We start from the raw sequence: 14821 nt of genomic DNA, 5'->3' as shown, positions 1-14821 counted from the left end.
TCAAGCTGTACGTGTGTGTGTGTGTGTGTGTGTGTGTGTGTGTGTGTGTGTGTCTTCATGTAGTCTTAATTTATAAATAAAGAGATATTTGGGGTCAAAAATTATATGAATACTACCTGCAGGTCCTTTGGCATACTGGAATCTCTTAAGTTGCCAATTGACTGGCCTGAGCTTGGGAATGAACTTGGTTAGATTCCTAGGCTTGGCAGCTAAAACTGTTGCAGAGATGATGGGCTTGCTCTCAAGGACAGAATCTGCCGATCATACCCCTTAAATGAATCTCCAGGGCTAATCCACAAAACAACGTTACTATCAGTTCTGGACAACACTTGCCTGTATGCCTGCCCACATCCTAAATGGACATGAGTACCATATATTGGCATCAAAGGAGGGGTGGTAGGTAAGAAGGGACCAAAATAAGGGGGGGAAATGGGTGTGAAGGGATGGAGAAAAACAAAGAGAATCACTGTATTAAAACATAGACCTACTTTGAATATACTACCCTAAACACAGTTACAGCAGAAGGTGAATGTTCAGACAGGACTGCATTAACATTATGCCTGAGAATCCCAACAACTCACAATTATACATAAAGTTGTTTAAGTCCAGTCTCTTTTGCTTCTGCATTTTACAGCCATCCACGTATCCCTGTTTAAGACTGTCAAAAGCTCATAGCCAATTCCTAATCTATTACATATTCAAGGTTCCAAAATTACTGTCCTTTTCATTAGCCCTTTAAACCAGCCAGCCAAATTGTTTTACTACTTGTAAGAGTAAAAGCAAGAAGCTAGTAACTAACTGACAACTACAAAATAAATATGGAAAAAATACTATTTTCTTCTAGAGACTAAATTACTCAAGCGAGGTCTTAGTCTACATCTTACTTGGAAACCCACACATCAACTATTCTAGATAAGTATTATCAAGTCTCAATATTAAAGTATTCATTCTTATAGAAATAATAGTAATTCCCTTTCATAAACATTGATTTTTTAAGACAAACTTTACAAAATCTTTATGAAAAGCTGACAGCATACTTACTTTACAAAAAAAAAGTGTTTTTAAAATTTTTAATATGCAATAATAAACAGGTATATAATTTACCTTGGTTCTTCATCTTTGGAGGAACGTTTGGGACAGTACTTCTTAACCAAATTTCTATAGGAAAAAGATTTTTTTAAATTTATAAGACATATTGTTATTGAAATTGAAGTATTCTAAAGGTTTCCAATTTCATTAAAGAATTTAATGATATAAAACAATTAAGAGCAACATGTATCTACTATCATTAACATAATATTTGATCATTGCTTATAATTTTAAAAATACACCTGTAGAAAAAAATATTTCTTTGTTTATATAATTGTAACAAGTTGGTTGATTATGCTATTAAATAAAAAAAGAGCCCTGGCCAGGGTGGTTCAGTTGGTTGGCATCCTCCCTGGGACTGAAAGACTGTCAGTTCGATTCCCAGTCAGGAAACATGTCTGGGTTGCAGGCTCAATCCCAGGTAGGGGGCATGCAGGGTGGGGCAAAAGTAGGTTTACAGTTGTTCATATAGCAAATAATACAATAATTAATAAATAATAACACAAGAACAAATTGTGTTTCGTGAACTCATAATTATATACCTACTTTTGCCCCACACCCTGTATGCAAGTGTGAAGCATTTGGGTTGCTCCTGAAATAAAAATACATTAGACAATTCATCTCTCTATCCCTCACTAGCAGTTTCCCTAGTCTATTTTTTCCCCCCAGAAACTTTTCCTCTCTTTTATGTCCAGAGATTCTCCAAGTAACCAATTATAATAGCAGTTTATAGATAAGGCATGCTTTTTAACTGGGTGTTATAAATCAGGAATTAATTGAAAGGAAGTTTTATACACATATAATACATATTATAGAAATTATAATAGATGTCATAGACATGCTGGTACTTTTGATGTGTTTCATCCATGTTTTCTAAGTACCTTAGGATCATGCACTCTGGAATACAGAGAATTAACATTGTTTCTTCAGTGGTCTGAGAAGGCTCCTACATGTAATGAGCTTCTCCAAAGATTACAATGTTATTTATATACTAGAGACCTGGTGCACAAAATTCTGTGCACAAAATTCATACACGGGGAGGAAGAAAGGGGTTCCCCTCAGTCTAGCCTACACCCTCTCCAATCCAGGACTCCTCCTTGGGATCAGGCCTAAACCGGCAGTCAGACATCACACTCACAATCCGGGACTGCTGGCTCCTAACTGCTCACCTGCCTGCCGGCCTGATCACCCCTAACTGCCCCCCTCACTGGCCTGGTCACCCCACCAACCTGGTCGCTCCCAAGTAATCCCCTGCAGGCCTGGTCACCCCCCTACAGCCCCCCACCAGCCTGGTTGCCCCCAACTGCCCCCACTGCTGACCTGGTCGCCCCATGCAGCCTGCAGTTCAGTTGTTTGGTTGCCCCTCACTGCCCCCCCTGCCAGCCTGGTTGCCCCCAACTGCCCTCCCTCCCCCCCCCCACCGCCCTGGTCACCCCATGAAGCCTGATGTTCAGTCATTTGTTTGTCCTTCACTAACCCCCCTGCCAGCCTGGTTGCCCCACGCAAAATGCTGTTTGGTTGTCCATCCAGTTGTTTCAGTCGTGACGACCCCTGGCTTTTTATATACTAGGATACCAGTATAAGATATCTCAAAAAATTTAAAGGCTGAAAATCATCTCTATAGATTTTCAACCTATCAACATTTGAGGCACTCTGAGTTCTAGTTACTATTTAACAGGTGATCAATATCATATTTATTTGTAAAATGGGATATAAATCATACTATCTGTATCTTCTAGCAGAAGAGTAATATTAGATACATGAGACTAGATATTACCTCTTTTCTAAAGCCCTCCATGTATCTAACAGTTATTAGGCTTAGGAATTGCCAGGCCCCATTTGTGGGCCTCAGTTAAGTGATCCAGAGATAGAAAACTGAATCTAGCTGGGCCAAAGAGTTCTCTTCCTGGAGTTTTTAAGTCTTTGGACTCGATTCAGCTTTGAGGCCAGTAAGAGAGCTGAATCTGAGACATAAATCTGGCACTGTTGGTGACTACGTTTTCTGCCAAATGAAGAAAGCCAGCCTCTACTGAAAGAATAAAGCCAACCCACCAAAAGAAGAAAGAAGTAGACAACAAAAGCAAAGGGCTCTGGCTGTGTTTCAGACACTGGCTCTTTTCTCTGTGACCCAGCTGTACCAGGCCTTTCAGCAGCTTGACTATTCAACTTCTTAAGCTCAATTAAAAAATCAAATCCATTAAAAAAATAAAATAAAATAAAATTTTCCTATTAATAAATTTCCCATTATGTTTACACTAGCTCATATTGGGTTTTCCATCACTTACAGCCACATATCTTCTCTCATATAGTGGAAAATTAAATGTAAAAGATATCCACACATAGGCACCACTCCTGCTCACAGCCTCTGTGCCTCACTCTGCTCCAACAGGCCCTACAGAGACCAAGCGGTACATGGAGTCTCTGACTGCTGTTTTCCAGATTCATGCTGAAAAGGATAGTTAATATCTACAAACTCTCCAAGACTGAGTTCCTAACCTTCATGAAGACAGAACCAGCTACCTTCACAAAGAACTAGATGGACCTGTGACTTTGATGTCATGATGAAGAAATTGGGCCTCAACTGTGACGGGCAGCTAGATTTCCAAGAATTTCTTAATCTTATTAGTGGCCTGGTAGAACCTGCCATGACTCTTTTACCCATTCCCAGCAGTATATCTAAGGAGACCTGGGAGCTAGCCTCTGACCCACCCCCCTTTCCTTCCAGTCTCCAGATCATCATCTCCTCAGACCACACATACTCTGAGCCCAGCGCACCCACCACCCCATGCAGGCCCCTCCTGTAGCTAGTAATAAAACATTATCAGTTTCTAAACACACACACACATAAGCTATCCACATACAAAAGAATAAAGGTATACCCTTCTCCTTATCTCACACCACATATAGAGATTAAATCGAAACCTAAGAACTAATACTATAAAACTCTTAAAAGAAAACACAGGGGGAAAGCTTCATGACAGGATTTGTCAATGATTTCTTAAATATGACACCAAGAGCACAGGCATCAAAAGAAATAATACTGGTAAATTGGACATCAAAATTTCTGCGCATAAAAGTCCACAATCAACAGAGTAGAAAGACAACCTATCAAATTGGAGAAAGGATTTACAAATTACATATCTGATAAGGGGCTGAAATCCAAAATATATATAGAACACCAAAATATATATAGAACACCTAATAACAACAAATAACCTGATTAAAAAATGGGCAATGAACTTAAATATAATTTCTCCAAAGATATACAAATGCCAACAATCATAAAAAAAATTATCAGTATCACTAATCACCAGAGATAAATGCAAATTAGAACCACAATGAGATCTCCTACACCCATTAGGATGGCTACAATAAAGAAAATAACAAGTGTTGGCTGGGATGTGGACAAATTGAAACTCTTGTTCATTACTGGTAGGGATACAAATTAGTTTAGCCACTGCAGAAAACAGTATATAGTTCTTCAAAAAATTAAACACAGATTTATGACCCAACAATTCCTCTTCTGGGCATATACACAAAACAGTTGAAAGCAGAGACTCAAACACACACATTTGTACACTCATGGTCACAGCATCATTATCCACAACTAGAGGCCCAGTGCACAAAATCCGTGCATGGGTGCGGTCCCTAGGCCTGGCTGGCAATCAAAGCGCAAGTGTCTGGCATGGAAGGGCAGGTCCCAGCTGACCTCTGGGCCCTGGGCAGCACCCGGGCCCCTGGGCCTCCGCACACCCTCCTCCACCTGAGTCATGGCGCCTGAGTCCTCACGTGGAGATGCGGTGAGCGCAGCCAGACGCCACAGGCCAGGGCGCAGCGTGGGCCTCTGGGCCGCCCAGAGGCATGGCACAGAAGCCAGGCCGGCCTCGCAGACTGGCTCCTCCATGAACCCACGGGGAGCCCGACCGGATCCTGCAGTCCCAACAGCAGCTGGGCTCACCCACAAGAGGAAGCCTGGGTGCAGGGCAGGCTCCTCGCGGGCACCCGGCACCTGAGCACGGGGGCTTCCCCGGTGCGCAAGTGCTGGCGTCCTGGGGAGTGTACCAGGCAGAGTGAGAGGGAGCTCGGCAGACACCCTGCACTCTCACCACACCTCCATTCCCATCACCCCCGCCCCCAGGTATCCGGTGAGAGGTCAAAGCCCCCCACCTCCCAGGTGCCATGGGAGGTTGGTCGCCGCCTGCTCACCTGCTCCACCATCACACCATCATCCCACTCTCATCAGGGCCCATCAGGGCCGGCAGCACCTCCACTGCTGCCCACTGCCAGCACTGTGTCGCCAATGCCTGCCATGTTCCACACCGCCCCCTGGCGGTCAGCGCACATCATAGCGAGCAGTCGAACTCCTGGACTCTCGGTCGAATGACCACCAGAGAGGACAATTTGCATACTGGGCTTTTATATAGGACTAGAGGCCCGGTGCATGAAATTCGTGCATGGGGGCGGGGGGTGTCCATCAGCACAGCCTGCGCCCTCTCACAATCCAGGGCCCCTCGGGTAGGGTCCCTAGGCCTGGCCAGCAATCAGGGCCTATCGGGGCTGTCCTTCCCCTGATTGCCAGCAGCTGGCCCCGCCCTTGCCGCTGCCACTGCTTACCATTTGTGCAGCGCTGCCCCCTCTGCGGGTGACAGGCGTGAGGTGCGATTGCTTGGCTGGCCTGGGCCTACCTCTGCGGGGCAATCACTGGCCGGCCCCACACACCCACCACAGCCGCCGGCCGGTTAGCCTAGGCCTCCCTCTCTGGCCGCTGGCCTGGTGGCCTGGGCCTCCCTCTGAGGGACGATCAATTGTGGAGACCCCCATTGATTGCCCCACAGAGGGTGGCCACAGCCTCTCTCTGCGGGGCGATCATGGAGTGATGGCAGGGCCCCTCCGACCAATCACATTGCACCCACCTTGGCTGGCCTGGCACCAGTGCATGTCATAGCATGATCGTCCGGAAAGTCATCCAGATGGTTGTTCTGCTGTTTGGTCGTTCAGTCGATTTGCATATTACGCTTTTATTATTATAGATATCTATGTAGTATTTTTTGTTTATTCATCTGTTGATGGACATTTTGGTTGTTTCTGCCTTTTGGCTATTCTATATAATAAAAGCCTAATATGCAAACTGTCCCTTCGGTCTGTCATTCGACCAAGAGACCAGGAATTCGACTGCTCGCTATGACGTGTACTGACCACCAGGGGTGGCATGGTAGATGGCGGGCGTTGGCAACATGGCACCCAGATGGGGGGCTGCAACCTCTCGCAGCTACCTGAGGGCGGGGGTGACGGGGACGGAGGTGCAGTGAGAGTGCGGGGTGTCTGCCGAGCTCGCTCTCATTCCCCCTGCTAGCCTCCCCTGGGACTCCAGGGCTCGCACACCAGGGAAGCCCCTGTGCTCAGGTACCGGGCGCCCGCGAGGAGCCCGCCCCCCACACCCACGCGGCGTCTTCCAGGTGAGCCTGGCCGCAGTTGTTGGACCACAGGGGCCGGTCGGGCTCCCCATGGGTTCATGCAGGAGCCCGTCTTCAAGGCCAGCCAGGAAAGAGCACGCTGCCCGCCCAACTTCCGTGCGGCGCCACTGAGCAGCCCAGAGGCCCACGCTGTGCCCCGGCCCGTGGCATCAGCTGCGCTCACTGCATCTCCACATGGGGACTTAAGCGCTGTGACTCAGGTGGAGGGGGCGCGTGAGGGCCCGGTGGCCCAGGTGCTGCCCAAGGCCCACAGGTCAGCTGGGACCTGCCCTTCCATGCCAGATACTCGCGCTTCAATCGCCAGCCAGGGACCGCACCCATGCACGAATTTCATGGACTGGGCCTCTAGTAATGGAATAAAAAGGAAGGAAATTCTGACACATGCCCAAACATGGACGAACTCTTAAAACATTATGTTTAGTGAAATTTCAGTCACAATAATAATAATAATAATAATAATATATAATAATATATATATATATATATATATATATATATATATATAAAAGCGTAATAGGCAAATCGACCAGATGGAGGAACGACTGGTTGCTATGATGCACACTGACCACCAGGGGGTAGACACTCAGTGCAGGAGCTACCCCCAGCCCGCAGGCCCCGATAGCCCGATGGCCAACCTCTTGGTCCCTCCCCCTGGGCCGGCAGGCTCCGATCGCCTGATGGGAACGGGGAACCAGGGACGGGTGGTGGCAGATGCAGGTGGTACCAGGCCAAGGTGAGTGCGATCGCCCCGCCGGTCGCCCCAGGCACAGAGGGTGACTGGCGTCGGTGGCAGGGGCAGAGCCAGCTGCTGGCAGCCTGTGAAGATCGGCCCTGATCACAAGCCAGGCCTAGGGACCCTACCCGCGCATGAATTTCATGCACCAGGCCTCTAGTCTTATATAATAAAAGCCTAGTATGCAAATTGTCTCCTCGGACAGTCATTCGACTAGGAGTTCCACTGGGAGATCTGGGAGTTTGACTGCTTGCTATGATGTGCACTGACCACCAAGAGGCGGCATCAGGGACGCAGCGTTGGCAGCAGGCGACAGTGGAGGCACTGCTGGCCCAGATGGGCCCCAATGAGAGCAGGATCACGGTGGGATGGTGGAGCAGGTGAGCGGGCGGCGCCAGGCCAAGGCGGGTGCAAGCAGGGGCCCAGGTGCTGCCCAGGGCCCAGAGGTCAGCTGGGACCTGCCCTTCCACACCAGACGCTCGCACTTCAATTGCGGCCAGGCCTAGGGACTGCACCATGCATGATTTTCGTGCACCAGGCCTCTAGTAATAATAATAATGTATAATTTCACATATGAGTTACCTAGAGCAGACAAATTCATAAAAACAGAAAGTACAATTGCTGGGGGCTGAAGGAAGAAGAAAAGGGGAAGTTGTTATTTAATAGGTACAAAGTTTCGGTTTTTCAAAATGATTAAGTTCTGGAGAGTGGTTGTATAACAGTATTAATATACTTAACGTGGCTGAAATGTACACTTAAAAATGATCATAGGCAAATTTAATGTTAGGTATATTCTACCACAATTTTTAAAAGTTAACTGTTTTTAAAAAATAGATTACTACAAGTGATATTAGATTTGTTTTTTAAAGGGACAGGCTTCATCCTCAACTGCTATACTTTTACCAATGGCAGATGCTGAAATAGACAGATGATAAGAAGAAATAAAAGGAGTTAAGTATTTATGCCTGAAAAACCTAGAAGAAAACCAAACAAACATCTATGGACAGGAAGATAAACAAAGCTAATATCTATTCTCATTTCTTAAATGCCAGTTCCCAATTTTGCCTGTCTTCAGCATGTCAAAAGGTACACTATACCTAAAATGTAAATGGGATTATGCATCTATAGTATCAGCTTCCTAGACTATACTCAAAGAGTATATGGGACAATTCATTGCTACTTAGGATGTGACAGGCATAACAATGTGGTTTCTAGGCAACTGCAGATCTTTCAGAAGAATATTTTCAGCCCTAGCTGGTTTGGCTCAGTGGATAGAGCGTTAGTGTGTGGACTGAAAGGTCCTGGGTTCGATTCTGGTCAAGGGCATCAAACTCTTCCTCTCTTAGAGAGAGAGGAAGGAGAGGGATAGAGAGTTAAAAACATTGATGAGACAGAAACATTGCAGGCTCAATCCCCGGCCCCAGTTGGGGTACATGAGGGAGGCAACCAGTTGATGTGTCTCTCTCACATCATGTTTCTCTCTCTGTTTCTCCCCCTCCCTTCCACTCTCTCTCTAAAAATCAATGGAAATATATCCTTGAGTGAGGATTAACAACAAAAACAAAGGAATATTTTTAGGTATGTTCAAGGAAACAGAAATTTTGTTCTGAAAATTGATAACTTCTTGATCTCCAGTGGGGGCCGTGCAGGAGGCAGCCAATCAATGATTCTCTCTCATCATTGCTGTTTCTCTCCTTTCTCTCTCCCTTCCTCTCTGAAATCAAAAAATATATATTTTTTTAAATGATAACTTCTGTTTTACTTCTAAACATTATATTCTTAAAGAGAACTATATAACACCTTCACAGTACTAGATTCAACTAAGCAGCTAAAATCTGTCTGATTTGCCTATATTTTATATACATACTAGAGGCCCGATGCACAAAATTCGTGCAAGGAGCTTGGCCCTCACAGCCGCGGCGGCTAGCCTTGGCCCTTGTAGCAGCCCCAGCTTCGTCCGGAAGGATGTCCAGAAGGACGTCCAGAAGGTCGTTCGGCTGTCTGGTCTAATTAGCATATTATGCCTTTATTATTATAGATTATTATAGATAAAATGATGAAATAACATTTACCTCATTTTACTAACGGCTACACAATTGAAATGGCTACAAAAAAATAATTTGGAAATAAAACCATTCAAAGCATTATGAGAGAAGTAAGAAATTAACTAAGTGATCTATCTATACAGCCAATACCATTTAACAACCAAATTATGTTTTTTCGCTGTTTAAACAATATTGTCTTTAAGGCTTTTCATTGGAACTATTTTCTTTTGTAAGAACTTTATGTTTGCCTGGCCCATGTGGTTCAGTTAATTGAGTGACCTCAGAGGTCACTGGTTCAATTCCCGATCAGGGTACATGCCTGGGTTGCAGACTCGATCACCAGTTGGGGGCAGAAAGAAGGCAGCCAATCGATGTTTCTGTTTCATCAATGTTTCTAACTCTCTCTTCCTCTCCCTTCCTCTCTCTCTAAAAAATCAATATAAATATATTTATTCTTTTAAAAGAGCTTTATGTTTTACTTGTTAGGTTCTGCTTCATCATTTAACCTAAGAAAACATACACAACAATCAGGCATTAGGCTTTGCAATTCTGCGGTGATGGCTTGAGTGTCTTTGCTAGTAAAGTGGTAGAGTTCGCTGGTTGAATCAAGCCACAAAAGTTTACTGTTGGATGCTTACTACAAGACAAGAACTCTACGGGTCATAGAAATACCCTGGTAACAAAGATCATCAAATTATTGTGAAAATTAAATGAGACAGTGGCATATATAAACTGAAGATGATACTCAAAACCCAGTTGTTGCAAATGTAGATAAAAAGACAGCTAAAATACTCTAATAACTATATTAAGTCCAATCTAAACATATCATAAAGGTATAGCTATATGTCTCTCTGATACTAGACACTAATGATAGGGGGGTGGGGAAATCCTCTTGAGTAGAGGATTATTAAAGAAAGGTATGGTTGTATGGCACTAAAGAAAGGTTCTCTAATTACCATGTTGTTTGTTGCCTCAAGAGAAAATATCTGAGTTAGAAGAATATTAAAGGCAAGAACCAGAGAGAAGTAAAGTAACATTAGGCCATTCCTAACTCCAATTTAGAATAGGTTATAGGTTATAGGAATAATGAAAGTAAAAAGTATTTTTTTTTAATTCTCATAATTAAAAATTGAACACTTTCTCAATGAGGCTTTAAAACAAACACCCAGAAGTATTCTTAATATCTCTTAAGAAGAAAATTAAAATAAATAGGGCTTCTTGAAAGGTTCATTGCCCGGTCGGTGTGGTTCAGTGGTTGAGCATCGACCTATGAACCAGGAGGTCACAGTTTGATTCCCAGTTAGGGCATATGCCCGTTTGTGGGCTTGGTTCCCAGTATAGGGCACGCAAGAGGCAGTCGATCAATGATTACCTCTTACCACTGATGTTTCTCTCTCTCTCTCTCTCCCTCTCCCTTCCTCTCTGAAATCAAGAAAAATATATATTTTTTAAAAAGGCTCATTTTTACTTTCCCTCCTGAGGAAAACATTTTCTTAAAAGAAAGGATTTCTAAAGTATTAACGATTTTTAATCTGTTCTTATCTTTATGGAAAACATACAACTAAGCCTAAATTTATGGAGAACATAATTTACATTTTAATCAAATTTCTAAAATTATTTCTGTGAGATGGTACCGCATTGTCATTTTGATTTGCATCTCTCAGAAGATTCGTGACTTTGAGCCTCTTGGCCTTCCTTATGTCCTCTGTTGAAAAGTATCTATGTAGGTCTGTTGCCCGTTTTTTGATTGAGTTGTTTATCTTTCTTTTGTTAAGTTGTATGAGTTCCCTGTAAATGTTGGAGATTAAACCATTATCAGTGATAACATTGGCAAATATGTTCTCTCATGCAGTGGGCTTTCTTGTTGTTTTGTTGATAGTTTCTTTTGCTGTACAGAAGCTTTATATTTTGATGTAGTCCCATGTTTATTTTCTCTTTAGTTTCCATTGCCCTAGGTAGAATCAACATCATTAAAATGTCCATACTACCCAAAGCAATCTATAGATTCAATGCACTCCCCATTAAAATACCAACGGCATATTTCACAGATCTAGAACGAAATCTCCAAAAATTCATCTAGAATAAGAAAAAGACCCCAAAATAGCCGCAGCAATCCTGAGAAAGAAGAACAAAGTTGGATCTCAATACCATATATCAAGCTGTATTACAAAGCCACTGTTCTCAAAACTGCCTGGTTCTGGCACAAGAACAGACATATAGATCAATGGAATATAACAGAGAACCCAGAAATTGACCCAAACCACTATGCTCAATTAACATTTGACAAAGGAGGCAAGAACATACAATAAGTCAAGACAGTCTCTTCAACAAATGGTGTTGGGAAAATTGGACAGATACATGCAAAAAAATGAAACTAGACCACCAACTTACACCATACACAAAAATAAACTAAAGATGGATAAAGGGCTTAAACATAAGATGGGAAACCATACAAATACTAGAGGAATCCACAGGCAGCAAAATCTCAGACACATGCCCTGGGTTCTTCTGAGACTAAAGAGAGTGACACAGAAACAGAAAATTCTGATAAAGAGGCATGAGAAAGTAAAGGCTAAATAGAAAATAGAGACTGGTATTGTTTGGATTATCCTATATCTAACCCTACCCCTAGATATATGGAAAAGCTTTTAGTAGAACCACCGTCTCATCACAATGATGTATCATTGACCCTTGAACAATGGAGGTTTGAACTGTAAGGGTCAACTGAAAAAAGTCTTCATATAAGTAAACTGGCACAACTGTGTCAACTGTGTAGGACACAAATGCTAGTACAGAGAGAAAGCAGTACTTGGTCAAAGGTACAGAATATGGGCAGAAATCCTCATTTCTGAACTCAACCAAGTACTAGATTTACAGATAACTCAATTATTTTACTCATATAATTTATATTCACTCAGCTCTAGAGATACCATCTATGTTGCCAGGCTTGGCAAGGGTACAGAATTGAACAAAACATCAAAAGCTACTTGGAAAGGGGGATTCAAGAGGGCGGCAGAGAAAGTGGATGCTATACTCACCTCCTCCCAGAACCAACCTGGAATTACACTAAATTATAGATCAATCATCCTGAATAACCACCTGAAGAGAGAAGTCTTATAACCAAGGGTTTACAGAAGAAACCACATCCAGACCTAGGAAGGGTGGAGACACAAAAAGGGCTGGCCCTGCTCCTACAAGCAGCTGCTGAAGTTCCGGAGGGATACCTCAGCTGCAGGGGGTCCTCCTGAGAACCATGAGGTCTAAACCCCAATCTCAGCTCCCCAGCCCAGAACACCAGAGCTGGGACGAGGTGCTCACATAATATCTGGCTGTGCAAAGCAACGGGATTTCTTTCTGCCAGGAAGAGGCAGGATTCACTGGAGACAGAGGCACCCTCTTTAAAGGGCCATTGCAAAATATCTCATTTGTAGCCACCCACCCTGGGCTCCCACGGAGGGAGGGCAGAGCAGACTAGAGTTGCTTGAGGACAATCTGAGGTTTGTGTCTCTGCGGGGGGGGGGGGGGGGGGGGGGGGGGGGGGGACACGGCGGCCTGAAGGGAGAGTACCAGAATCCCTGTGCTGAATCATTCTCCCATACCACAGACGCCATCTCTCTTGGGTGGAGCACTCTCCTCCAGGTGGCATGGGTGGGGGGGCGGAGAGACCTTAAACCGTGAAGTGTAAGCCCTGAGGAGTACAGCCAGAGGCTCTTTCTGTGACTGAGCCTGACAGGCAGCCAGCAGGCAGAGGCAGATAGAGCCAGATCTCATCAGGGTGCCTTGGGACTTTTGCTGACCTGCCCCCAGGTCCAGTGCTGCTAAAAGCCAGCCTTGGTGCACAGTAGAGGCAGGCACAAACTGTGGATCACAGGTAACTCCAAACAGGTTGCCAAGGGCCAGTAACAGGCCAAGTCTGACCTTGGCCTGCACCACAGTCCCTCCCAAGAGGGCAAGAACCAACACACCCAATGACTAGATTTAGACAACATCAAAGCAAGATCCAGTAAGTTTCACAAGTAGCATATCCAAAGGGAGATCTCAGAAGGCACCAGACCTTGCTGAGGTGAATTCTGACTCCTGTGGTCAGCACCTGCACAATAGCTCACACACCATGGTCAGGGTTGAACCTCACAGTCAGCCGACATGAGGATTGATTCCACACAGGAATGGGCCAATAGCAATAATGACTCAATTACAACAGGAGGACCCACATAACCCACCACATGGGACATGCCTGGAGCATCCAGCTCAGGTGATCACGGAGACTGCACCACTGGACCCTACAGGACACCTATTACGTAAGACCACCCCACCAAGATTGGGAGTCATAGCAGATCTATCTAATACCTGGTACATAGAAACAAACACAAAGAGGCAGCAGAAATTGGGAGACAAAGAAACAGACCCCAAATAAAAAAACAGCAGAAATCTCCAGAAATCTCCATGCTACTTGATATCAAACTTTACAAGGACACAGTAATCAAAACCATATGGTACTGGCATAAAAATAGACATATAGATCAATGGAATAGAGAGCCCAGAAATAAAACCACGCCTGATAGTCAATTAATACTTGACAAAAGAGGCAAAAACATACAATGGGGTAAATATAGTCTATTCAATATAAGATGCTGGGAATATTGGACAGATACATGCAAAAAAAAAGAAAGGAAGGAAGGAACTAGACTACCCTTTTTTACCATACACAAGAATAAACTCAAAATGGATTAAATACTTAAATATGAGACTCAAAAACCATAAAAATCCTAGAAGAAAACATAGGCAGTAAAATCTCGGACATTTCTTGTAGCAATATTTTTTGTAATATATCTCCTTAGGCAAGTGAAACAAAAGGAAAAATAAACAAATGGGACTACATGAAACTAAAAAGTTTTTTCACAGCAAAGGAAACCATCAATAAAATGAAAAGACATCTCACTGAATGGGAGAACATATTTGCCAACGATACATCTGATAAGGGAATAAGAACTTATAAAACTCAATACCAAAAACCAAACAATCCAATTTAAAAATGGGCAAAGGACCTGAATAGACACTTTTCCAAAGAGGACATTCAGATGCGCAACAGACATATGAAAAAAATGCTCCATGTCACTAATCATTAGAGAAATGCAAATTGAAAACACAATGAGATATCACCTCACACTTGTCAAAATGGCTATCATCAATAAATCAGCAAACAAGTGTTGGTAAGGATGTGGAGAAAAGGGAAACTTAGTGCACTGTTGGTGGAAAGGTAGATGGTGCAGCCACTGTGGAAAGTAGTATGAAGATACCTCAAAAAACTTAAAAATAGAACTACCGTATGACCCAGCACTTCCACTTCTGGCAATTTATCCAAAGAAACCTGAAACACTAATTTCAAAGAATATATGCACCCCTATGTTCACTGCAGTGTTATTTACAACAGCCAAGATTTGGAAGTAGCCCAGATCTTGGAAGTATCCCATCAGCAGATG

At 43.8% G+C, this 14821-nt stretch overlaps 1 protein-coding gene across 2 annotated transcripts in view; it reads right to left on the bottom strand.

Moving 5' to 3' along the window:
• Positions 1 to 14821, bottom strand: part of FNBP1L (formin binding protein 1 like) — a 122842-nt gene that overhangs the window by 44780 nt on the left and 63241 nt on the right. For both annotated transcript variants that reach the window (XM_008154737.2, XM_008154738.2), the window contains exon 3: positions 1105 to 1158. In XM_008154737.2, the coding sequence (XP_008152959.1) occupies positions 1105 to 1158 (54 nt within the window). The remainder of the gene's footprint in view (positions 1 to 1104; positions 1159 to 14821) is intronic.

Source organism: Eptesicus fuscus, chromosome 9 (assembly GCF_027574615.1).
Source record: "Eptesicus fuscus isolate TK198812 chromosome 9, DD_ASM_mEF_20220401, whole genome shotgun sequence".
In the NCBI taxonomy this organism is placed as follows: domain Eukaryota; kingdom Metazoa; phylum Chordata; class Mammalia; order Chiroptera; family Vespertilionidae; genus Eptesicus; species Eptesicus fuscus.
This window is presented reverse-complemented; position numbering and strand designations above follow the sequence as displayed.